Source organism: Thunnus albacares, chromosome 4 (assembly GCF_914725855.1).
Source record: "Thunnus albacares chromosome 4, fThuAlb1.1, whole genome shotgun sequence".
Lineage (NCBI taxonomy): Eukaryota > Metazoa > Chordata > Actinopteri > Scombriformes > Scombridae > Thunnus > Thunnus albacares.
The window spans coordinates 24850181-24875985 of record NC_058109.1 but is presented as its reverse complement, the minus strand read 5'-3'; the positions used below and the strand labels follow the sequence as shown (position 1 = coordinate 24875985).

The 25805-nt window shown below is 40.6% G+C and overlaps 2 protein-coding genes across 5 annotated transcripts; both read left to right on the top strand.

Annotated features, from left to right (window-relative positions):
* The first annotated feature begins 1256 nt into the window (after nucleotides 1-1256).
* LOC122981305 (keratin, type I cytoskeletal 18-like) lies at nucleotides 1257-5359 on the top strand. Of its 2 annotated transcripts, none has more exons than XR_006403210.1 (7): nucleotides 1257-1910; nucleotides 3364-3446; nucleotides 3764-3920; nucleotides 4032-4196; nucleotides 4282-4407; nucleotides 4625-4908; nucleotides 5051-5359. XR_006403210.1 is itself a non-coding variant. In XM_044349964.1 (7 exons), exons 1-7 carry the CDS (start codon nucleotides 1272-1274, stop codon nucleotides 5088-5090), a joined length of 1431 nt encoding a protein of 476 aa, XP_044205899.1. In that variant the 5' UTR covers nucleotides 1257-1271; the 3' UTR covers nucleotides 5091-5359. The 2 variants fall into 2 exon arrangements, 1 of the variants encoding a protein (XP_044205899.1); XM_044349964.1 differs by having other exon boundaries at nucleotides 4625-4845.
* Nucleotides 5360-7760: 2401 nt separating this feature from the next.
* Nucleotides 7761-24077, top strand: eif4ba (eukaryotic translation initiation factor 4Ba). 3 transcript variants are annotated; one of them, XM_044348285.1, is made up of 15 exons: nucleotides 7761-7880; nucleotides 10756-10896; nucleotides 12319-12524; nucleotides 14265-14381; nucleotides 14568-14622; nucleotides 14756-14902; nucleotides 15315-15446; nucleotides 15708-15872; nucleotides 16642-16906; nucleotides 17066-17154; nucleotides 17481-17733; nucleotides 17942-17979; nucleotides 22045-22174; nucleotides 22704-22776; nucleotides 23087-24077. In XM_044348285.1, the coding sequence occupies exons 1-15, from the start codon at nucleotides 7868-7870 to the stop codon at nucleotides 23162-23164; spliced, it is 1902 nt and encodes a 633-aa protein (XP_044204220.1). In that variant the 5' UTR covers nucleotides 7761-7867; the 3' UTR covers nucleotides 23165-24077. The 3 variants fall into 3 exon arrangements, with proteins under 3 accessions (XP_044204220.1, XP_044204222.1, XP_044204223.1); XM_044348287.1 differs by lacking the exon at nucleotides 22045-22174 and having other exon boundaries at nucleotides 23087-23215; XM_044348288.1 differs by lacking the exons at nucleotides 22045-22174; nucleotides 22704-22776 and having other exon boundaries at nucleotides 7762-7880; nucleotides 23087-23215.
* Nucleotides 24078-25805: the final 1728 nt, after the last annotated feature.

Below are 25805 nucleotides of genomic sequence, written 5' to 3'. Positions count from 1 at the left end.
CCACTTCTCTGGAGCTCTGTGTAAAATTCCTCTCTAACCACAACTTCAGCCTCAGTTAAACCAGTATGAACCTTCCCATGGCCATGCCAGAGCATGCTATGTTGAAGCTTGCTGTGCTCATGATGTAGTTTCTTTCTTGTTTTTTGGGAGCAGTAAGCACTACTTTGATGCAGAAAAACACGTAATTCTGAGACAAGTAAAAGTAACATTAATCCTGATTGTATGTTGACCACAGTTTTGTGAGTTGTTGTGTTTTTCCTGTGGTTCTCAAAGGATCAATGGAAAAAAGAGTACTTTTCATACTAAAATATCAAAGGCAGTTCTCACGACAGGTACCGCAGATAAGCTTTTAAAGGTAATTGTTCAAAAAAGAACTGATGTGAACAGATAATCAACTATAATATGATCAGCAAATGAGGGCAGCTTTTCTCTCACTTTTGATTGTCCTCTGAGCATGATATCAGCTAACCTTTGTTCTTTATGCATCTCATCTTTTGTAGGGCCCTCTGGGTATATTTGAAGCTTGGGTGTCCTTGGGTTACTTTTTAAACACAGCAGCTTTCATTGTAAATACTGTTACCCCATTGATTGTGTTGAAATGTGATTTCCGTTTACTGTTTATCTGTCATTCAGTTTAGTTTTCTATGGTTACCATTTTATGATTGCAGCTGCTCTGATAAACAATTCAATGTCATGCTGAAGATATTACTTCCTAATTCAATTGGCACTTCACAGCATAAACCAGTAAAAAAAAACTCCAGTTCCCTTTCTACTTTGGCTACAACAAAAAGAAAGAGTGCTGTTGCTGCTATATCTCGTTTTCAGTTTAGTCTAGATAGGAAGGTTGGCAAAATATGTTTATTTTGGGGCCTGGCTGACCACCAACTTAGAGACTGCAGCGAATGGTAGACATTAAGCCTTTTATAGGCAAACCAAAGGAATTTTGTTGCATGCTCACACAGTAAATTCCTTTGCCAAGATTATTCTACTTTTTAACTTTTTTGTTTTATTTCTATTTCAGCTTTTTTACATTGGACAACTTGTCTACTAAACTTCTTACTTGCTTTCTTTCATTTGTTGTGATCTGTCTTGCTTGGTCAAATAAATTTGCACTGGACAAATGTCAGTGTTTTTATATGTTTACACAACAATATACACTTCATACATCTCCTTGGATACGAAAAATACACTGTAAGTTTAAAAAAAAGGAACATGTGGGTGAATGAGAGCATGAGAGAGCAGGGAGGGAGCAGGAAAGGAAGAATGGGGCGATGTTGAAGTGGGCAGGGTCTAAGAGACCAGCAGTGATTGAGGGAGAGAGGCAGGAGGAGTATAAGTTCCCCACTTCCCACTGCCAGCGTCACTTTCTGAGCCGGCCAGCAGCAGTGAGCCTCCACATCTCATTTTTCACTTTGTTCTCTTTATTCCTGAACTTCTCCAAAATGAGCTACAGAAGATCCACCTTTCAGCAGATACCTTCTGCCCAAATCTCCTTCACCCGCTCCACACCCCAGTACCGTGCTGCCAGCATTTATGGTGGTGCTGGTGGACATGGCACCCGCATCTCCTCTGCCTCAGTATCTTCCCTGCGCTCTGGTGCCCCAATGGCCTCCTCCTCAACTTCCTTCAAGCTGAGCAGTGGAATGGGTGGTGGTATGGCAGCTGGTTTTGGTGGTGCCGGTGCATCCATGGCAACAAGTGGCAGTGCCGGTGCTGGGATCTCGGGCAACGAGAAGGGAGCCATGCAGAACCTGAACGACCGCTTGTCCAACTACATCCAGACCGTGAGGACCCTGGAGCAGACCAACAAGGAGCTGGAGATGAAGATCAGGGAGGCCCTGGAGAAGGGGGGGCCCGCCATGAGAGACTACAGCAAGTATGAACCCATCATAGACGACCTACGCAAACAGGTAAGCATGACAAAAAAGCAATGGCCACTCAAATGAACAGATGGAAGTTGAGAATAAAATGTTAAAGTGGGAAGCTGTAGTTGTTGATAGAAATCAATGGATCTTACATTCAGCTTCGATACAGCGAAAGGTGAGAGATTTAAATGTTTGAATGCTTTCCTTAAATGCTTGCTGAGGCCTCTGATATGATATGAATCAATGAGTGCATCACAGACAATGTCCCAAGTGTTAACCTACTTGTGGCAGTAAGTTGTATCAATGTATTAATTATTCATCTCCATGTATTCCTTGAGCCTAAAGTTAAAAATTAAGATTGAGAATACTTCTGCTGAGACGGGCAGTACTTAGGTGATCAAATTTCAAACAGAAGGTTATCAAATATCTTGCAAAAGAATGAAGGGTGTGGTTGCTTAGTTGTCACCCTCACCCCGTAAAACTCCCATTCAAGCCACAAACTGGTCAGAACTTCCTCTGATGAATCACCAACACGAGGGTAACATCATGAGACAGTCAGACTCAGAAGTTTTCCAACAACCAGCATACAACCTTCAAGGGACAGACAAAAGCATTTCCAAGTGGTTCTGCTATGGTGATTCTACAAGCATTCTTTGGTGTAGGAGGGCCTCAATGTGAAACAGATGTGTGGTAATGACACACACACACACACAAAGGGTCTTGTAGTGTGTGTGCGCACACAGATGCGTGTGAATTCACTGGTTGTATAACAATCAGCTCCAGTCAGCAGAGTCAAATGTCACATTCTCCCAGTTCCAGTTCTTCAATGTCACATAATGACACATTATTGGTGGCACTTTTGTTTTTCTTCAACACATAAAGGGACTTTCCTCTGAGACAGGATGCCATGGATACATTAAAAAAAAATCACAAACACAATCAGGCCAAAAGAATTTTGCAATCTTTGCACACAGAGACACTTATGGTCATATATACAAAGAGAGCTACAGACAGGCGGAGACAGTGCAGCTGCGAGAAAATTGGAGAGAAAAAAAGCAGTATGGCTTACTCAGACAGGAAACACATTTTTCCAACAATGCTAAAACAAACCAGATTCTGTTCTGGCACAAGAACATCCCCTTTTCCTGTTCTTCAGTTTCTGGTTCCTCTTTTTTAACTGAATGTTGGATTCAACCATTTTGTGGCCCTTTTGAGTAATCTGACTCTGTGGTTGCTATTGTTACATAAGGGAAAGAATTACTGACTCAGATCATATGTTTAATTCTGTACATCTGTTAAACATCACTGTATCACAGCACATAATGATTGGAGCAAATTTGTGCATTGTATGAAGAGGATTCTGGTTAAACAATTTTGGTCTTTGTAACCAGCAAAAAGAAGATAAACAAAATAAACACATTTAATCTTCTGACACCCACTGGCTAAAGAATGTCAACTAATAAAAGTCATATTCTCATTATTCTCTTTTTCATTCCAGATCTTCGACAAGATAACGGAAAATGCTCGGTTTGTGCTCCAGATCGACAATGCCCGTCTGGCTGCCGATGATTTCAAAGTGAAGTATGTTGTTTTAAATTGAATCTTATAGTAATTTATGTTGTTCTATATATTCAGCTTATATGAATGTAAACTCACTTTCCACAATGCAGTACAAACATAGTCATGCCTTGGTGGGGTTTTTTTTTTTTTTGCCTTGGCATACAGAGATTGTACAGTCAGTGTATGTGGTCTAACATCTAGAATTACAAATAGAGTAGTAGGTTTGTTTTTTCACCATTTCTTTGGAAGCTCAGCTATGTCATTTCATGATTTTATACTGCACAGCACAATGTGAATTTGAGGTCTGTAATAGAGTTTGGATCTGTGCATTCCTACAGGTTTGAGAATGAGATGTCAATCCGCCAGTCTGTGGAGGCCGACATTGCTGGGCTGAAGAAAGTCATTGATGACACCAACATGAGCAGGATGAACATCGAGAGTGAGATTGAAGCCGTGAGGGAGGAGCTGGTCTTCCTAAAGAAGAACCATGAGAATGTGAGTTTACACTACATCACAATTAATCATCGCACTTCAGTATCAGTGGCTTCCAAATCACAAGTCTGTGAGTGTTTTAAGTTAATTTCTCTCTTTCCGTCTGTCCTGTAGGAGGTGATGGAGCTGAGGAGTCAGATCTCCCACTCAGGCGTGCAAGTGGATGTTGACGCTCCCAAAGGTCAAGACCTGGCACAGATCATGGACGACATGAGGGTCAACTATGAGAAGATTGCTGTGAAGAATGCAGAGGAACTCAAACGGTGGCATGAAAATCAGGTAATACAGTGCTAGAAAGGGTCATCAGGAATAAATACACTCGTGATTTTGTGTGGTTGACATCCTTTCCCCATCTCTTTGTCAGACTGCAGATGTGCAGGCGCAGGTATCACAGAACACAGAAGCTCTCCAGGGAGCCCAGATGGAAAGGGGTGACTTAACCAGACAGATACAGACCCTGGAAATTGAACTTGCATCCCAACAGAGCTTAGTAAGTCTCATTACATTTGAATTGGAACATATAATCTATAATCCATTCTATATTGTCTTGTTGCAAAACTTGAGATCATTTTTTTAAAATATCCTGACCATTACATGACACCCAATTTTAAAAATAATCTCTTACATAAAGGTTGGAACTTTCTCATGTTCTCCAAAATTTGACTTGCTTGCCTAAAAATATCTCTCATTCCTCAATCCATTATTAGAAAGCTTCCTTAGAGGACACACTACACAACACAGAGCTACGTAACAACATGGAAATGGAGAAGTACAACGGCATTATTATCCGTCTGGAGGAGGAGCTCACACACTTGCGTGCAAACATCCAGCAACAGACCCAAGAGTATGAGGCGTTGCTCAACCTGAAAATGAAACTGGAGGCTGAGATTAGCACCTACAAGACCCTGTTGGATGGTGGAGACTTCAAGTAAGAGTTATAGAGATGGAAGAGAAAAAAAAAGGTCAAGGCAAGGTGATGGTGGTGGTGGAGGTGAATACATAAGTCATTTGTTATCATGGTTTGCATGGTCAAGTATAACTACATTCAGAATTGAGGCAGTAGTTCCAGTTGGCAGCAGTCACATGACCAGTTCAACATGAGAGTCAAAATGTTTCATTTGTGTTTTGTTCAGGCTCCAGGATGCACTGGATGAGCTAGCGAGCATGAGCTAATTTGGAACAAAGGATCCGGGACCATCTCAACAGTGGAAGCAGAGCAACCCACAACTGTCCATAATGGACAAAATGTCTCGCTGGTCTAATCAACTAAAGGCATTTCTTTTAACCATGACCACATAAGTTGCACCACATAAATGATTTAGGCCATTCTGAATAAAGGCATTCAACTGCACTTTGGTGAAATTGGCAGTGATATTTTGAAATTAACCATTGCCTGACCTGGCAGCAAAATAAAAATGAATAAAACCATTTGTTGATCCACAGTCATGGCTCTTGTGCATTTTTTATGGTTACAGAATATAGATATATATAATACAAATATATGTGCATGTTGTGTATTGTGATATGTTGTTGTCATTATAGCCCTTGCTGATTAAAATAAAAAAACACTTATAAAGGAATTACAGATTTAGATCATACGATCATTTCTGTTGACAAAAAAGGGGCTGGCTGACAAATTACATGATTTTATAGTTGGATTAATTATGAAAAGTAATGTTAGTATTATTGTGTGTTGAATTTATAAAGTTGAAAGAAGAACGTAAACTTTTTGGGTAAAATTAAAGTCATAATAGCCTGTGAATAGTCCTCTGTGAATACCTTCACAATGCTCAAAGCTGCCTTAATTGATGTTTGGCCATTGGGGGGAAGAATAACTCCGAGACAATCAAGAGACACACAGTCCTGACATATTATCACTCTATACAATTATTATGGTGTTAATGTGTTCGGACACACATCCAGCAGACACAGGGCAACATACCTTACAACTGACAAATGTCAGTCCACTATTAAGTGGCCTTTGACCCCTGGTTTGGTCTGGTTTTGTCTCCAACTCATCATGTTTGCAGTTTTAATAGACAACTGACATTCAAGTGCCTGCTAAATTTACTACTCAATTTTATTTTCATTTTATGCTACTTACTACATCTATTCCATCACATTTCAAAAGAAAATTTGTTTTTTTTTACTCCACTACATTAATTTGACAGCTGAAGTTATTAGTTTTTACATGACATTGTGTTGAGATTTTACATGAAAACACACAATGAGCTTATAAAATATGATACATTATAGATTTATTATGCAACAGTATAAATACAAACAATACAAATACAGGACATTAAAATGCTGGTAACACAGCAATGCATCAGTATGATATATTCATGTTTAGTATGATATGATATGATATGATATGATATGATATGATATGATATGATATGATATGATATGATATGATATGATATATATTTAGTTCACTGACATCAGTCATCAATGGAGCTGAAGGAGGAATAAGAAGAAGAAGGAGCAGAAGTGGATCGAGGAAGATGGAGGTGAATGAGTTTGAAAAAAACAGCGGGAAGAAATCAGGGAGGAAAAGAGAAGAAATTTCATATTACAGTGATGACATTGAGAACGGAAGAGAAAACCACTTGGTTGGAATAAAACTGACGGAAAGCAAGAACAGATTTGGATTTCTGTCAGACAAAAATGACGTTGAAAGTTGGATTAAGGACAAACTTCGCAATGTCAACTTAGTTGATGTTAAAAGAATTGATCATTGTTGGATGTGTGTCACAGAAACAACTGAAGAAGGCATTAGAAATATCTGAGTTAGATGGTTACTAAGCGTCATGTTTCCCACTTCATAGAAGAGTTCCAGTAAAGGACGTCGTTGATGGAGTGTGGTCGATGCAAGTAGATTTAAAAAATATTACAGAGTTCTTGACAGTCATAGAATGATCAGGAATAGAGACAGAGAAAGATGTGAAACAAGATCTGTCATGCTGCATTTTGAATCAGAAAACCTGCTTGACAAAGTATTCTTAGATCATATCAGTTACCCAGTAAGGCCTTTTGTTCCCAAACCCATTCAGTGCAGACATTGTTGGAAATTTGGACACGGCTCGCTTGTGTGTAGATATGAATAGAACCCAAGTGTGTGTGTGTGTGTGTGTGTGTGTGGGGGGGGGGGGGGGGGGGGGGGGGGGGGAAGGCTAAGCCATGAGGAAGTAGCTAGGAATGGAAAGATTCAAAAGGTAAGGGAGAACAAATCAGGCAGGAACCGTGATGAATATTGTTTTTGTCAGGACAAGATCAAGTTCTTAGCATTTCTGGCCATGGTGATTAACTGTGCCGCTGAGGCAGAAAGGAAATCCGAGAGAATAGAGATAGCTGTTGATGCAGCGAGTAAGTTTTTGGATATCGTGGAAATTACTGGAGAGGAGGTGCAGGGGCTGTTAAGAGAGGCTTTCTGGCCCTCTCAGAGCCTAAATTGAGTGATATTAGAGAATGGGATAAGGGATGAAGACGAACTTTCTATCTTTATTTTTAGATTTTTTTAGTATTTTTTTCAAGGGAATTTTTAGATATAGTATATCTTTATCCTCTCTGTTGTTGTTGCACTGCTGTGGGCTGGGAGGAACAGCATTTTGTTTTTTGTGTGTATGCAAATACACAAGAAAATGATAATAAACTAAATCTTTACTCTGTTTATTTATTTTTTTTAATTTTATTTGAGTTTTATTTTATATATCATAATTTAGTTTAGACAGGAGAACTGAGTCTTATTTTCAATCCAGTAGAAGGCGGTAATGCCATATTTTGGATGCAAAAACCATCTAAAAACCAACGAAGAAGAAAGTGATGGAGCGGAAGATGTGGGTCAGTAAGCAAACAAGGGAGGAGGCAGGTCGTGAACGGCAATGCGCGCTCACGATAAACTCGCCTGACGCCTTCATACGGGAACTACTACGAACTCGCTCTCCAACATGGCGGCGTCAGGTGAGGTTTATGTGGGTGATCGATCATGGTCGGTTGGGGGGAATTTCAGCGGGTTATACCTAGATACAATTAAACACATGGAGCCTGGGGATTGTTAATACCTTGCCGTATTGATCCGCGTCGTTGTCCCGTGTGTATAAATCGGTTTGTTGCTTGTTTTGGCACGGTAAAGACGTAACTGCTGGAGGGAGGCAAATGAACGAAGCAGCGACTTTACATTTTTACTTACAGATAACAGTGCGGTCTTTTCGTAACAAAATGGTTATTGCGGTGTTTAGGATGTCTAAATTTTGAGTTTATATATTATTACAAGTACTGGAGAGTGTATGACGTGTTGTGAAATGTCTCTAACTGCGTGCGGAGCTGGCACATTGCTTGTCTACAGCGGAGCTAGCCGTGGCGCTCAGAGCACCGGGCGCAAGCGCGTTTCGTGGAGGAGGGGTCGGGCCGAGCAGTCTGGGCTGCCCGAGGAGGCTCTCCACGTGTGCAGCCTTTCTCCCTGGTGTCGGTGTTTGATGAACCGGGGCAGCTGGGCCTCATTGGTCGCATCCTACACAATACTTCCCAGGCAGCTTCACAACTTTGAGGCGTCCCTTCCTTTCCGGCCAAGTCTTGCTCCGTTGATGGCGCACTTGGATCCTGGCGCTGCGACGTGCACTAGGCCCTAAAACCTAGCCAGCTAAGCAGGGATACTTACCCCGTCAGCAGTCCTTCGATGACTAAGCCCGCAAACGCATAAAGACAAAAGCGACCTACGTAGTATAATTGGTAGGCTAATAACCCGCACTTTAGCCTCACAGTTCAGCGCTGGCCCTTACAGATGTTTACACCTTTGTAGCTCTAGCAGAAGTCAGCACAGGTAGCTCTTAGCTTGCTAATGTCATATCGTGCGGACAAATGTAAACGTTACCAAACAATCAATATATTGTTAGTTGGCGTTGAACGGTTCAAGTGACCGAGGTCAGTTAAGTTGGCCTGGTAATTGTAAACAATGACTTTGCGTTAGTGGCTTCCCCGTCTGTGTTTCTCTCTGCATGTCTGCAGGTTTTGCAACTGTGCTGCTCTCTGCATGTGTGCAGGTTGTGTAACTGTGTTTCTGTCTGCATGTGTGCAGGTTGTGTAACTGCTGCTCTCTGCATGTGTGCAGGTTCTGTTACTGTGTTTCCCCCTGCATGTGTGCAGGTTTTGTTACTGTGTTTCTCTTTGCATGTGTGCAGGTTCTGTAACTGCTCTGCTCTTTGCATGTGTGCAGGTTCTGTAACTGCTCTGCTCTTTGCATGTGTGCAGGTTTTGTTACTGTGCTGCTCTCTGCATGTGTGCAAGTTTTGTTACTGTGCTGCTCTCTGCATGTGTGCAGGTTTTGTTACTGTTTTGCTCACTATATGTGTGCAGGTTTTGTTACTGTTTTGCTCTCTGCATGTGTGCAGGTTTTGTAACTGTGCGTAAAGAATGTCATGACAGCTGGAATTTTCACAATGAAGCTCACAGCCAGCTTTGTCACTCCCTTTTTTCCTGCCTCAGACCAAAACAAATCAGACCTGCTCTATGAGATGAGCTGTGTGAAGCCCCTATGGTGGCTCACAGCCGTGTATGAGGAATGTTCTGCAGTGGATATATGACTCAAGCTATGTTCCTTAAAACATGCAGCAAACATGCAACTTGGTGTTTTTAACATGTCACGATTATTGTGTCAGAATCTTTGAGCTGAACAAATAGAGGGAAACCTCTCCTAGCCAGCTGTTGAAGATTGAACATTTCTTAGTACTTGCTTACAGTGAAATTAAATTCTGTTTCTCCCAGACCGAAAAAAACGCACCTGCAGAATAACAATTCAAACAAACTTAACTTCTAAAAATATAAAATTACTAAAAATATACTTGGCAAATATGTTAGTTTCAGAAACATAAAGTAAAAGAACTATATAAATACACACAAGTACACAAGTCACTGTACAGTGACAGTTGGACAGAAAGACCACTCCCTATATGTTTTACTTTCCAATGGGAAAATAAGTCACTGTTTTTGTTATCACCACCACATTGCAGTCCCCTTATCTATCTCGCTACTCAACATTACAAATATTGGTTGTCTATGCAAAGATGCCGTTTTCCACATGAGTGGAGGCCTGCACACAAGTCTACTGAAAACCAGACTGTTGTTGTGTTGCAGTTTCAAGAATGAGTCTTTCACAGTACATTTTACTGCATTAACTATATTTTGTAATATTTCACTGTGAAGCAACAGTTGAATGCGAATAACAAGTAGGCCTGATTTTGTCTAAAAAATGTCAGAAAATACTGAAAAAGGCCAGTTTTTCAGAGTGGAAGAGTTTGTCTTCATATGCATTGTTTGGTCTGATCAATAGCCCAAAACCAAAAGATAATCATTTTATTATCATGTATGACAAAGGAAAACTTAAATTCTAACATTTGACAAGCTTATGTTCAACATTTTTACATAAATAATTAAAGCAATTATTCAGTTATCCAGATATGTCCCGATTAATGTTTTTGTTGATCAACTAATAGATTAATGGGCTAATCGTTGAAGCTCTAATTACAATCCAGTGAAGCCATTGGGGGCTTTTGACTCTGTAATGATTAACTTTTTACACCCCAACATCTGTGGCTATCCCCAAGCCCAGAGTGTGTTTTTCAGCTATCTCAAATAGATTAAATGAATCAAATTAAGGTAAATTTTATAACTCCTTAGATGGATATAATACCACATAGTTTTTGTCATTATTACAGAAATAGTTAGTTGATGATGAAGGTTTAAGGACTTTACTTGACAGACATCTATATGGTGAACTAGCTCCTGACTAGCATGTTTCTTCCATGTCTGATTATATACTCTCTGCTCATCTTCCCTGTAGCTAAGAAGAAGAATAAGAAGGGGAAGACCCTCACTCTGACTGACTTCCTGGCAGAGGACAGTGGAGGCAGCGGTCCAGCCCCCAGCTACCCAACCAAGTCCACTAGCTGGGCCGATGAGACTGATGACCTGGATGGAGATGGTGAGCGCATGCTGAAACAGACACACATTACGTTTTTATCTCACATCTGTCTTGCATTTTTCCGTCTAATGATAGTATAATCAATATCATCTCTGTCGCTCTGGCTCGCTCTCACCAGAGAGGAGCAAAATGAAAATGCGTTAAAGAATGCAGTTATTTGGTTGTACCATCAACATATGCAGTCTAACACTTGACTGAGCGTAAAATGAGCAACTGCACATTTCGAGTTATGTGTGAATGTGTTGTCAAAGAGCTGTGCTAGTCTTTAAGTTTTACAGTGGTAAGAAAAGGTCAAGCAGATCAGTGTACCATATAGAAGAGACAACATAACACCACTTTCTCAGTTTGGATGTCACAGGGTGATAGGTGATACCTATTTTTCTTAATGTTCTCTAAGCCGTTTAAATGCATGTTGCCTAAGATAGCTGTATATGACCATGATAAATAAATTGTTAAATTCGTAAGGAGATCATATACTTCTAAATCACGACATGACATTTTGTAATACGGCTGCTTCTTACTGTTAAACTGTTCAGCCTGCAGTGCTGCTATAAAACTTGTCTGTCAGATTCAGTAATGACACTGGACACACATTTATGCTCCATATGTCAACTGTAAACTCATCGCTGCTCTGTTTTGCTTGTATTATGAAAGTAATCCACTACCTGGCTTCTATCATAGATTTCAGATGGACATTTTGAATATTAAATGGTTGTTGGATAACATTGATTCTGCCTTCCTTGCTGCCAGCAATATTTTTTGCTCTGCTGCTCGTTTTTCTTTCTGACTTACACAACTTAGTCATATTCCTCTGTGGCTCGTACAACTACAATTCATACTCCTTTGCATGATGCGTCTACATGTGTTTTTATGAGGTTTGTGATACTTAACAATACAATTCTAATTCCACCTTTACAGACTCATGTTGAACATTTTGTATTCTGCTGTTTTTTTGTTTTGTTTCCCCCCTTTGTTAGAGCAACACATCAATCTGGCCGTCACATGTCATCACGTGATGTGTACATAGTTCGCTTTACAGCATGTCATACAACATGGTGTCATAACTCACATTTCACACAACATTTAGTTTATGTTGAATTGTAGCTTCTATTTTGTTCCAATAGCAAATCCAGTTTTTGGTTATCAGATACTGATTTTTGGCTCAGCAATTTTGTCACAATGCTTCATTTTTTTAACCAACATGACATTTACTTAAGTTTCTGGTGTCCTTCTTGTGTGTATTCAGATACTAGTGTGTATTCATGCATATATTTTTCCAATACAATTCACTGTAAAGTCTTGGATTAGCTTTGTGTTGCCATTTGCTTATTTTCAAATACAATAACTGCAGGAATGGAAGGACTATGTATCAAAGAGAAAATAATCTGGTTATCCCTCTAATCCCTCTACTCATCTCTCCAGTCTCGACTTCGTGGCACACGGAGGAGGATACATACCGGGCGCCGCCGATTGACCGCTCCATCCTGCCCACAGCACCCCGCTCAGCCCGTGAACCCAATATCGACCGGTCCCGACTGCCCCGCAGCCCGCCTTACACGGCCTTCCTGGGCAACCTGCCCTATGATGTCACTGAGGAATCGATCAAAGACTTCTTCCGCGGCTTGGCAGTAGGTTTAGCAAACACACACACACACACACACACACACACACACACACACACACACACACACACACACACACACACACACACAAATACAGCGTGGGTCTGAAAATGTATAGCACTTGGTGGTTACAGTTTCTGCAACTCTTTGTTTTGCAAATAACACAACAGTTTTCAGTTGAAGTTAGGTGTGGGAATCTCATGATTTGATTCCAGTTGGTTTCAGAATCGTTTATGTTTCAAAACAGATTCTTGATTGAATAAATAGAACAGGGGACACAATTTTCAGTCTCTTGCTCAAGTATACTGTGTGCCAAACTGGTGTGCTTAGGCCACTGAAATACAAAATGAAACATAACTGGCAGATAAGATAATTGGTCCACAGACTTTTTATTTTAAAAAGTTAACTGCATTAATTAATGAATAAATTAATCTGAAAGCTTCTTTTAGTCTCTTGCCTGTATGAGAATAACAAAATGAGGGGGAGGTGAAGTGCTCCTCTGTGTTGTTATTAACGTCATGTCTCCAGCAGTGGAGAGCAGCCTCTCTGCTGCATGTTGGCTCCAGGGAAAGACATCGCTGTCCAACATGCTGAGCGGGCGCAGGGTTTTTGAGGTGAAACAGACTGAGCACCAAGTTATTTTCTTTGCCTCAGAGTTGGTTTAAGTTGTTTAATGCTGCAGTATGTGTTGGTCAGCCAGTCTCGTTTGTTACTGCTGATAGCTGCTTCGCTCCACTAATGTTAGTCTCATAATATACTTCACGTTCATCTCGCAAAGGTAATAATTAGTCATTAAATCAAAACATGCTTGAAACCACTGTCCCGGTGCTACACTTCCCTCACAATAGAGTTCCGCCTTTTTCTTTCCATCAACATCACATTATTAACCAACATTTAGAAAATCGATTTTTGCATCTAAGAATCGTTTTTTTTCCCTCTCACCCCTAGTTGAAGCCTTAATTTTTTTACGGGAGCTGTAAACACAGAATTTATCTGAACATTTAGTCAGTCTCATCTATATTCAGTGGCATGTTTTCTGTAATTAAAATCATATTTTTGAAGTTTTCATCTACACTCGCACATTGCCCTTGAGACGATGTTGTTTACACACTGGACAAATGAATTTGTGAAGCAATAAAAAACAGGACATACAGGTTAACCACTTTTTTTTCCCCTTGTGTCTATAGACTGCTGTTTCAGTAGGATCATAATGTTTCTCAGCCTGTTTCTCATATTGAAGGGGTGTTAAATTAACCATTAAAGCTATAGTTTTCATGTCTGTTAGTTTCCTCATGGAGTTGTTAGAGATTTTAAAAAAAGGTCCTTTACAGATTACAGAGCTCCCGAAAGCTGAGCTGATCATAATTCATTTTCAGAAACAGCAGAACTATTTCAGAGTGGCCATAAAATATCATAGCTGAGTAGGACCCATTGCTTAAAATGGTTACAACTGTGCAAAGCAACTAATGTTGATGAGATAACTTTGCTGATTTTTCATATTAAAGTTACCTGCAACCGTGCCAGTCCTAACCTGAATAATTGCGCATAAATTCTTGCTATTTATGTTTCACAAGGTCATGTTTTTTTGCCCTTTTTTTTCCCTCCCATTTTTCATTTTCGTACTACCATGTGTTTTTCTTCATCTTGCTTGGGTGAACTGCTTGACTCGGGGGTTTGTGTTTGTCTGAGTACGGATCAGTGCATTCTCTGTTTCATCTGTTATTCTGTCACTATCTTTGTCTTCAGATCAGTGCAGTGCGTCTGCCTCGAGAGCCCAGTAACCCAGAGAGGCTGAAGGGCTTTGGTTATGCTGAATTTGACGATGTGGAATCCCTCCTGAGGGCTTTAAGTCTCAATGAGGAGGTGAGAGGATGCAACTTGGTTTTATATTTTTGCATTTTTATTTTTACACCTGGAAGTGAACTTTTGCACGAGTTTATGTATTTACCCATACTTATATTGCACAGTAAAATAGCAGATTTGATGTTGTGTTGTAGCTTCATTGCATAACATAACAAAGATGAAATTAAATTCTGTTCATGCCAACAGAATCTGGGCAACCGAAGGATCCGTGTGGATATTGCAGACCAGTCTAATGATAAAGGTACTATGCAAATTTTTTGCTGTGACTTTTTCTGTCCTCTCTGTGTCTCAAACAGCAGTATGTCCTTCAGTTTTCAAATGTAAGTCGGTCCATTATGTAATAAACATATCATATCCTCTTCTTCACACGCTAGAGAGAGATGGTGGACTCATGGGAGGCCGTGACAGGGGTGGACGGATGGCAGACATGGGCCCTGACAAGACAGACAGCGACTGGAGGGCTCGGCCCAGTGCAGACGCTGACGATGGACCTCCCAGAAGAGATGATGCCTTTGGAGAGAGTAAGTCAGAACTTTCTTTGTTTAGACTTACACTAATTTGTATACATCTTACACATAATCCCAGGATAATTCCTAGTAGCTGTTTTGAGGACCGATTTCTTAGAATCACTGGTGTCAATCCCAATTTCATAGGAGCCCTATGACAATATTAGTTTGTTAAAACAGACTAAATTGAAAGTGTTTGAACTTGCTGACTTTGCAAGAGGAGATTTTACTTCATGCTTGTGATAATGCTAGCCATTGAGTAGCTAACTTTTTAAATGTTCCAAAATGTTAGTTATAATACTTATCATTTTTCCAAAATGTTGACTTGTCTGCAAAAAATGATGCCTTCCTTCCTTCAACTGGAACTAAATCATTAGCAGAGAAGCTGCTCATGTCAAAAACAGTATTGTTCTTACAATGCTTGCAGGATCTCGAGACCGTTATGAGTCAGATCGTTACAGAGATGGTCCACGGCGGGACAATGACCGTTATGACGGTGGAAGAGACCGCTACCGGGATCGCTATGATGACAGAGACCGCAGAGACTACGATAGAGGAGGTGAGAACTTCTGCTTGTTTGGTCCCTGTGTTGGTTGTCGAAGGTACGTGGGATTCAAATCCATCCAGCAGTATCAGCAGTCGTTAGGCTTATTCATCATCTTAAAAACATACCCATCCTAATCAAATCATGGGTTTGCACAACTCCCTGATTACCCTGCTGCAACCGTGATTGGGTATGTTGCTTCATCTGTTTTCCAGCATCACACTGTTATATGTTCATCCCTTACTCATTTTCTCTCCTGTCCTGCTATCTTTCTAGGTTATGACTCTCGTGGTGGAGGAGGTCGTCGTGCCTTTGGCAGCGGCTTCCGCCGTGATTACGATGACAGTCGGGGTAGCAATGACCGTTATGGTGACAGGGATCGTTATGGCGACCGTGACGGTGACCGGTATGAACGGCGCGATGACAGGCGTGAGGAGAGAGGTGTGAGCGAAAAGTTAATTATATAATAATGTTTGGTCTGTTTTTGTATATGATTGTTGCAGAATCTCAAATAAGGTTATTTCAATGTTTGAGTTTATGGGAGTTACTTTTGTTGGTATTTTGTGTTCAATAACATTTATAAGGATGCCCCTACCAAGGGTTTCCAACCCTGATCACAGTCCGAGTCCTTTCATGCTGATATCAAGTCAAACTCAATACTTACTTTTCTCTAGAAGACACAGCTGCCAAGTGCACAACAAAATGACATGTAGAACTTAAATCATCCCAAAATCTTTATGTGCAAAACATGCTCAGTATATGTAATAAAAATACTTAAATACATTTAAGCAGAAGACGTGCTGTGTTGAATAAATATATATCTGGCACATTGAACATCTGTAGCCTAAATCTAGCACACCTTATTTTTCACAAGCTATTCAATCTATATACTGGAGGTCCTAGGTCAAAACTATACTCTCTGAAAATGAGAAGCTGCTCCCTGATATGATGATATGACCCCTGAAATGACCTGCTCGGCTCCAGTAATGATCTTTAGGATCAGGTCTGGACATCCCAAATTATTTACCATGAATTGTAATAATATATTAGGAATGAAAATGTATGTAGTGTGAATTTATGAATTGTTGTATTTTCACACTCCTCTCAGAATTTGTAATCAAGCTGCTCTGTAGTGAATTCAGAGATTGTTAATAACGTTCATAGCCAGACCACAATGTACTTACATTGCCCTTCTTTTTGCTCACTCCAGCTCCCCAGCAGAGACCCAAGTTGAACCTGAAGCCCCGTAGCGTGCCCAAGGAGGAAGAAGGTAGTGGTGGTGGTGGTGGTTCTTCCGCAGGTGCAGCTCCGACCTCCGGCAGCAGGGCCTCATCCATCTTTGGTGGTGCTAAGCCAGTTGACACAGCAGCCAAGGAGAGGGAGGTAGAGGAGAGGCTGAAGAAAGAGGAAGAGAGGCTGCAGAGGCAACTGGAGGAAGACAAGGGTCGAGGACCTGACAGAAAGATGCGAGACAGGTCAGGGGTTGAACATTAATATGTGGATGTAAAAATGTAAAATCATTTGATGGCTTTACTGGTCATAAAGGCTAATTTTGATTTAATGTTTTGGAAGGAGTGCAGGTTATTTACACTTCAATACAATTCAGTTTTTCTAAGCTTTGCTATTGTTTTCAGGGACCCAAGCTGGCGCAATGAGGAATCTCATACTGAGCGATCTCGCACAGGAAGTGAGTCTTCACAGCAAGGAAGCACTTCTGGAAGAGGTGAGATGCCTGTGTATTTCATTTTGACATAGCTTGCCTGCAGGAATCTCGTTTCTCCTTGTAAACCTGAAGGGGCAAAATGGCACTTGTAGGTGACTGTGCATCTAATTGTTTTTCTGTCATTATAAAACGTTGAACCAATGCACAGTTTTCATCATAGGACCTCTGTTCTATCACTTACATCCTAATAATGAAGCCCTGTAAACCACTGAAGTTCCAGTCTTTAGTTTGTTGAAACAGAAATCAAACTTTTATATGTTTAGCAAAAGGATAATTGCCCTGGAAATCTCCTTTTCTAAACAACATCTCATCCTTTTATCTGCCAGCTTCACGGTGTCGAGATAGCGAGCGCTCTGGGGAGAATGAGGTTTTCAGTGGGAGAGAAGATGAACCCTCATCCCCTGGGGCCTCCCCACGGCCTCCCTCCTCCAAGGAGCCGCTGAAGGTGATGCCTGCGCCTCCTCCCAAGGAGAACGCCTGGGCCAAGAGAAGTGCGGTCAGCACAAGCTCTAGCGAGGGTGATAGGCGACCCCCAGTCTCCCCCGTCTCCCCAAGTGGTTCAGCTCCTCCTAAGCTCAGGTGAGAACACAATCAGGACAAATGTTAGGAAGCCTTTCAGGAATGTGCTGTTGAGAAACAAGTTCTTTTTAAGCACAAAGAATAGAACAAATATTTTTCTTCACACCTAAAACTGGTTATCACAGACTTGTAGAGTGCAGTCTTAAAAAGTTAAGCTTTCATTTCAGTGTTTTGTATTTTTTCCTGACTGTCCTTACTTTCTCTTTAGCTCCTCAAGTTCTGCAGATGAAAGAGGATCTGGAAAGGGTAAGGCCAACTGATGAGTGCCCAACACTGGTGATTTTACCATAACCAAACCTCAGTGTTGACTAATAAGAATACAACTGAAGAGTCAGTGTGACGCTTGCACTGTCAAACTTCATTTATTTGGCCTTCATAATCAAAAAATGACTTAACAAAACAAAGAAAACTGAAGAAGGAAGACTTTTATGGAAACAAAGACACTTTGCTGATAAATCAGCAGTCCCCAAAGTCAGCAGCCACATTAGCGACCCCATGAGATGACAAAGATGATTACATCATTCACATCATTACATTACGGTGGCCAGTTTAGGATGTCTCGGACTTCTTTTATCAGGCTCAGCTCTACTGTCAGATACTGTCAGATTTGGCTCAGCTTTCACCCGCCTATGCTGTACTTCATCAGCTTCAATTGTACTTGCTCATCTGTGCTTTGCGCTAAAAGCTGACATCAGCATGTTAACATGCATGTCCACAAGTATACAATGTTAGAATGCTAACAGGAAGTATGCTGACATGCTAATGTTAGCATGTTAAATGTCAGCATCCATCTTAATTACTGCTGATGGGAATTCAGTGATTAGTTTTAGAGGTATCCTGTCATGAACTGAAGTGTTGGGCACGCAGAGATCTTTGACCAGAAACAAAGCCAAAGTTTGTCACTAAACAAAGTAATTTGGATTCATCCCCTGGAGGCTGTGAATGTCTCCACCTAATTTCATGGCAGTTCATCCAATACAGTCCCTCCAGGAAATGGCAATCTTGGAATCGCAAAAATGAATGCAAATTCAGTATTTGCAGGGCCTTGCAATTTTGCAAAATTCTGGCGATTTCTCCATGTTAAGGTGCTACTATGAAGATTTTGACATCAATATATCATAAATTTTAATGACCTTGCGATGTGAATGAAAGACAATTGCACATCAAAGTACATCGATATCCTCTATTTGTGTTAAAATATTGAAAGTTTTTTCCTCAACTTGCAATTTTTGTCCCACAATTTTACTGCAAAAAAATCACAAAATTTCACAAAGTGCATAGCAATTTTTGAGAAAGGCGGCTAAAAAATCAGGCATTTTTTATCACAACAATCGCAAAAAAAACAAAATTCTGGAGGGACTGATAGATATCAAGATATTTTCAGTCTTTTTACAGACAAACAGGCAGACAATCCTGGCTAAAATGTTCTCTGTGTAGAATGTTTCTGAAAGTGTAATATTTTTTTAAACATCTGACAGCCCTCATAAAATTGCATTTGGGACTGACTACAGTGTCCTTGTGTCTTTTCCTTATTGAAGGACTTATTGTGGACTTGCTTGCTTGACAGCTTCAGTTAAGTGTGGCTGTGACAGAAAGTTAATCTCTAAGGACATTTGCACACTTGAGCTCTTGTAAAGATTTATTTTTGAAACCATTCATGTTGAAATGCTGCTGATATGAAAGTTGTTTTGAAACTCGTGTGGTCCTATAGCCTGTTTTTTAAAAGTGATTTGCAAGCACTGCCTACGAACAATGGTGGTAGAGTCACATCTCACAAGTGACTGTTGATCAAGAATTGCAGATAAATTTGCAAGTCCTACAGGACTCTTACATTCTCATGCGTGGGTGGCTAGTATGGAGTTTGTTTTGATTAATTAAACGTGCTAAAATCAGCAAAAGGGAAATGATCTCATGTTGCAAATTTGGTGAAACGGACCCCATAATGGCTGAGGGAAAAGAGGGGTCTAGGGTCAAGTTCATTCAGTGGTGTTAGCCACCAAGTAGGCTTGGGCAGTATCTGTTTTTACATACCTTCCTGATATTTCACCGGGGTATACGGTATATGTAGGTATATTTGTTTAAAAAAAAAAAAAAAAAAAAACGCTGAGCTGCTGGTGATAGAAGTCATTGTAGCATGTATGACATTTCTAGAGGTGATGCGGTGGCCAGGGTTTTTTTTAATACTTGCACCCACCCAACCCATTATCAGAGCCAATCCACACCACCCAACCCGCAAAAATATGCGTCAGTCAACCACCCAGACCCGACCCAAACCACAAACCACCAACTATGCAGAAATTACATCATGAATATGAGTGCTTAGGTGGGAGTACAAGGCAAAAATTCATCCAGTACCACAGCAGAGAAATGGCTGAATAAATGTCAGGTACAAGCTTACTGTAGGCCAGCAGATGAATATCAGCTCCAACAAAGAAAAGTCTTGCAAGTTTCATTCACTGCAAACATAAAAAGACACATCTCATTATTTTGGCTAAAGTTTTATATACCCTGGTATACCATAATGCTACCCAAGCCTACCACCAAGCCTGACTCACTTACATGAAGGGGGTTTCACACTATATCATATTTCAGTGTATCATAAAGAGAGCATGTCTGACTGGAGCAGGCCATGAGCTCATCTTCCTGCTGAGAATACACCGATCAACCACAACATTAAAACCACTGACAGGTGAAGTGAATAACCTTGATTATCTCATTACAATAGCATTTGTCAAGGGCTGGGCTATATTAAGCAGCACGTGAACAGTCAGTTCTTGAAGTTAAAAAAAGCAGGCAAGCGTAAGGATCTGAGCAATTTTGGCAAGGGCTAGATTGTGATAGCTAGACAACTGGGTCAGAGCATCAAAACATCAGGTCTGGTGAGGTGTTCCCGATGTTGCAGTGGTCAGTATCTACCGAAAGTGGTCCAAGGAAGGACAACCGGTGAACCTGCGACAGGGTCAAGGGAGCCCAAGGTTCATTGATGCGTGTGGGGAATGTAGGCTAGCCCATCCAGTCCGATCCCACAGAAGAGCTACTGTAGCACAAATTGCTGAAAAAGTTAATGCTGGCTATGATAGACAGGTGTCAGAACACACAGTCCATTGCAGCTTGCTACGTATGGGGCAGTGTAGCCCATACTGCACATACACCGCCAACAGCGCCAAAAATGGGCACGTTAACATCAGAAATGTACCATGGAGCAATGGAAGAAGGTGGCCTACTCTAATGAATCATGTTTTCTTTTGCATCTTGTGGATGGCTGGGTGCCTGTACGTTGTTACCTGGGGAAGAGATAGCACCAGGATGCACTATCGGAAGAAGGCAAGCTTGCAGAGACAGGGTGATGCTCTGGGCAATGTTCTGCTAGGAAACCTTGGGTACTGGCATTCATGTGGATGCAACGGTATTCCCTGATGGCAGTGACCTCTTTCAGCAGGATAATGCGCCCTGACACACCACAAAAATTGTTCAGAAATGGTTTGAGGAACATGACAAAGAGTTCAAGGTGTTGCCTTGGCCTCCAAAATCCAGAGACCTCAATCCGATTGAGCATCTGTGGGATGTGCTGGAAAATGGAGTCCGATCCATGGAGACCCGACCTCGCAACTTAAAGGTTCTGCTGCTAACGTCTTGGTGCCAGATACTAGAGGACACCTTCAGAGGTCTTGTGGAGTCCATGCCTCGACGGGGCAGTGCTGTTTTGGTGGCACAAGGGGGACGTACACAATATTAGGCGGCAGGTTTTAATGTTGTGGCTGATCGGTCGGTGTATGTTCATTACAAGGGGAGCACAAAAACATGTCTCACAAGATAAGCTTGTGTTGTTGAACAACCATTTTTATGAGAAATATACAGTATAGCTTTACTGATGCAGCAAAACTCTGTGCTCTCAGGCGTAATTGGTGCTCATTGTGGAGAGAATTATTCAACAAATACTCAAAAGTGGCATAAATCATGCAGAATAATATGAATTCGGATCTGCAAACAATGAAATCTCAAGTTCAGACCCAAGCAATCTAGCTAAATGTGAGGACTTTGAATATCTGCAGTGCTGTATCAGAGTAGGGCTTGTTTGTTTAATTTCTTGGAAACCTTCGGCACAACTTTATAGCCAATATCAAATTTAAAAGAAATCAGCTCAGCTTGCATACAAGCAATTGTGCACCTCTCATTTGGCCCCTCATCAGTGACTTAACACTTCTTGAATCCAACCCGGTGGCTTTTGATGCTGCAGTGTGTTGTGAGTGTAGTCTACTGTATTAATTCCATCAACGTCCCTTCACTCAACTGTCTGGCTTCTCCTTTAAGATGAGAACAAGGCTGACGGTGTGCGTCGGGACCGGGGGCCCCCACGGGCAAGAGGGGGGCCTGCAGGGCCTGGAGCAGGGCGGGGCCGAGGAGAAGGTCCCAACAGAGACCGAAGAAAGGAGGCAGACAGGTCAGCCATCCAAAGCTAGCAACTCCAACGTTCTACATTAGACATGGAGGAATTTATCAGGGCATCTGTAAAGAGTGGCCTATGCTCAGCTACACAACTGATGATGCATTCATCGTTCCTAGTGTTATGGACACCAGAATTTTGGGTGTGCATATTAAATACTTTCACTACTATAAATAGTTACAGTCCCCATGATGGTAGTACAGGAAATGATCAGTTTCAGCACTAAAGCATCAACAGTACAGCATAAACTAGAATTGAGATTTGGGACATCACTGAATCTTATTTGTAGATGTTTTTCTCCTCTTTTCTGAAATGAGGACTGAGCACTTGGTGAGCATTGTGTGAACTGGATGCCAAGCAGCTCGTAGATGTAAATTTTCAAGTGATCAAAGTGAGCATCATTTGTGTGCTCTTTTAGTGTTTTGTCTTTAGATCTGTGCGTGTTTGAGTATTCACAGCAAGGGTTATCTTTCCGCTGGTGAGCCCTGCCAATAAATTTTAACCTTAGGGTTCGTTCTGATTGTAGAAAGGATAACAGAAGAGACCGAGACTCCAGACCACCACCAGAGCCAAAGAAATACGAAGAAACCCCAACCCCCGTAAGTCCTTCACTGGGCATCAAAGTCTGACTGAATAAGTGCAAAGTTTTATTCTTCAGTAAAGGGTTTCCCTGAAGCCTCGAGTTGTTTTGACCAGAGCTCCCCTTGTACGTTGTAGTTTATTTCCAGTGGATGAACAGCCCATCAGTCCTAAAATCATTTCCCTGAGTGTTCTTGGATGTTACCTTTTTATTATGTAAAGATCCTTGAAAAAGTTTGACATCTTTTTCTTGCATATGCTGTATTTGTGCAGCATCCAAAGCTACTGTGTTGATTGTTTTGCTGTTTTGCTGTTGTTGTTTTTTTACAGAAGTTCAGCTCAGCCAGTAAATACGCCGCTTTGCTAATGGATGGAGACCAAGGAGACGACGCTGAGGATGTCGAATAGAAAGAAAATAACAAGAAAAGGCCCAAGAGCGCAAGAAGAGGAGAAAAATGATGAACGCAGAAAAAAATAATCTCACATACATAGCTTATGAAAAATCTCCTCACATGGAAGAGGCTCCTGGGAGGACATCACTCCCTCCCTCCCTCCTTTCCTTCTTCAAACCTGTCCTTTACTTTCAAACCTCCCACCCATCCTCCTTCCCCTGCCCCACCTTCAGGACTTTTCAGGTTCTAAAGAATAATAGTCACATACTGGACTTGTTTTAAATGGAAAAAAGGAGTAGCTGACACATGGAAAAGTGATGATAACATTGAATTAATTGTAATAAATAAATGGAAAAAGTGAGGAAAAAAAATGAATTTGTATATTTGTGCATCACAGTTGTGGTAAGATTGGATCTGATGACAGAAGATGTACTTACTAAATTTTATCAATCTTTGACTTATTAACTTGCATAATTAATAGTTAAAATACACCATGTCAATTCATTATAAGCCATTTTATTAGTAATTTTATAATACCAATTCTTAAGCAAATTTGTTCTTTAAAAATTGGTCAAGAATCCTGTCTTCCAGTACTAGTCACAGATGCTGAAACTGGGTACTGATTTAAAAACATTTTTCCATCATGTATGCACCATTCAACAAATCATTGATTGAATTTGTTCTGAACTGGACTGAGTATTACTATATTACATCCAGTGACTGTAATTCATACGAGGTACAGTGTTGCAGGAGAGACTTGTATGTCAAAGAGAAACGCAGCCGCCACATGATTCTCACTCTTGAGAATCAATCAAGTGCCATTACTGTTATTCCCAATCATTGTATAGATGTCTCTCTATTTCCACACCTTCTGATGAAATAATCATATCAATTAAAGGCTCATATGGTCTCATTTCCAGCCATCCTAAGAGTCTCCACAGCTGTCTAAATCATTCACTCTTCCTGAAGGGAGGAATACAAATATTTGGGGAAAGTCTGGAGTTGCTAATGGTAGGTTGTGAAGATTTTCATGACATAAGAATTTGTCTTCCAATTTGCAATAAATTGGGGTCATTATGTACATTCATATAGTATGTGGTCATTGTATATGTCTGCGTTACTGTAGGGATTAAGCTGGAGTGTGTAAAATACAAATTTAAAGCATACAGCACTTCTGTATCCCTTATTAACAGCATACTTGAATGCACCATTTTAAATGAACCATGTAACCATGTTAGTGGCAGCATGGCAAGTTGCATCATGACACGCATCACTTTAAGGTGCAACAACAAAGTATTTTTCTCCGCTAACTGCTCTCCTGGTGTGGTCTGTGAGGCAGAAAATTTCCAGGGTGTTTCTTCAGTCTCGGCCCCCTGCTGTGGACTGGACTCCTGGTGGCAGCTGGTTAGGATCCTGCTGAGCTTCACATGCCACACACACACGCAAGGGATCTGCAGGGCACTCACTTTACTTTTAGATAGGCCTCTTAAAAGCAGGGCTCTCTTTACTGAAGACAAGCAGTTTATTAAGATTCACAAGTGTGTCTTTACTTAAGTAAAAGTATGAATACAGCAGTGTAAAAATACTCCATTACAAGTAAAAGTCCTGCATGAAAAGTATTAGCAGCTTGATGTATTAAGGTATTGCAGTAAAAGTAGTGGTTTGGTCCCTCTGACTGATATATTATTATATATGACATCATTATATTATTAATACTGAAGCATCAGTGTTAGAGCAGCATGTTACTGTTCTAGCTGCTGGAGGTGGAGCTGGTTTGAACTACTTCATATACAGTTAGCTAGTTTGGTCCAGTGGTTCTCAACCTAGGCGTCGGGCCCCTCCAAAGGGTCACCAGATAAATCTGAGGGGTTGTGAGTTGATTAATGGGAGGGGAAAGAAGAAAAAACGAAGCTCTGATACACAAATAGATTTCAGTTTTTGGACTTTTTCTCTAATCTTTGATTTTTGGTGAAATATTGGATCAATTGAACACTTATTCAAATGAAACCATGTGAGAAGTTTAGAGGGGAAAATCGCTATTTGGTGGATCTGTTAACAACTCCTAGACATCTGAAATGTGACCCTGACAACACACTGCTTTTTGTAAGAAAAAGCTTTTTCAAAAGCCAGAAAGATTGGAAACCACTGTTTTCATTGTCAACAATGTATTGTATTTTAAAAGCTTGTTATATTATCCATTGTGTCAAATCTTTATCTGAAAAGTAACTAAAGCTGTTAGATAAATGTAGTGGAGTACAAAGTACAATATTTCCCTCTGAAATGTAGTGGAGTTGAAGTATAAAGTAGCATGAAATGGAAATACTCAAGTAAATTACAAGTACCTCAAAACTGTACTTAAGTACAGTACTTGAGTAAATGTTCTTAGTTACTTTCCACCACTGTAAATATAATAATTACTCATATGTTACAGAGTAATTGATCCCGTGTTTCACAGAGCACACTATTTTCATAGTACATTGTTAATATTGAACTTTAGTGGCCACTTGGGGAGCATAAAGTGGGTGGTGGGTATGAGACCGAACGATGCTGACTGTGTATGTGAAGTATCAGTTGCCTTTGTGAATGAGTAAACAAAGGAAATATAAAGTTTATATACTTCAAATTTAAAATAATGACTTTTTTTAAAATATTAAATC

What these genes read in the sequence shown, in the direction of transcription:
- LOC122981305 (XM_044349964.1), top strand. Translation starts at nt 1,272, where the DNA reads ATGTTGAAGTGGGCAGGGTCTAAGAGACCAGCAGTGATTGAGGGAGAG. An exon ending in GCCGATGATTTCAAAGTGAA is followed by an intron (nt 3,447 to 3,763) that starts GTATGTTGTTTT and finishes GCATTCCTACAG; the next exon opens with GTTTGAGAATGAGATGTCAA. An exon ending in AACGGTGGCATGAAAATCAG is followed by an intron (nt 4,197 to 4,281) that starts GTAATACAGTGC and finishes TCTCTTTGTCAG; the next exon opens with ACTGCAGATGTGCAGGCGCA.
- eif4ba (XM_044348285.1), top strand. An exon ending in ACTTCTTCCGCGGCTTGGCA is followed by an intron (nt 12,525 to 14,264) that starts GTAGGTTTAGCA and finishes CTTTGTCTTCAG; the next exon opens with ATCAGTGCAGTGCGTCTGCC. An exon ending in TCAGCTCCTCCTAAGCTCAG is followed by an intron (nt 17,734 to 17,941) that starts GTGAGAACACAA and finishes CTTTCTCTTTAG; the next exon opens with CTCCTCAAGTTCTGCAGATG.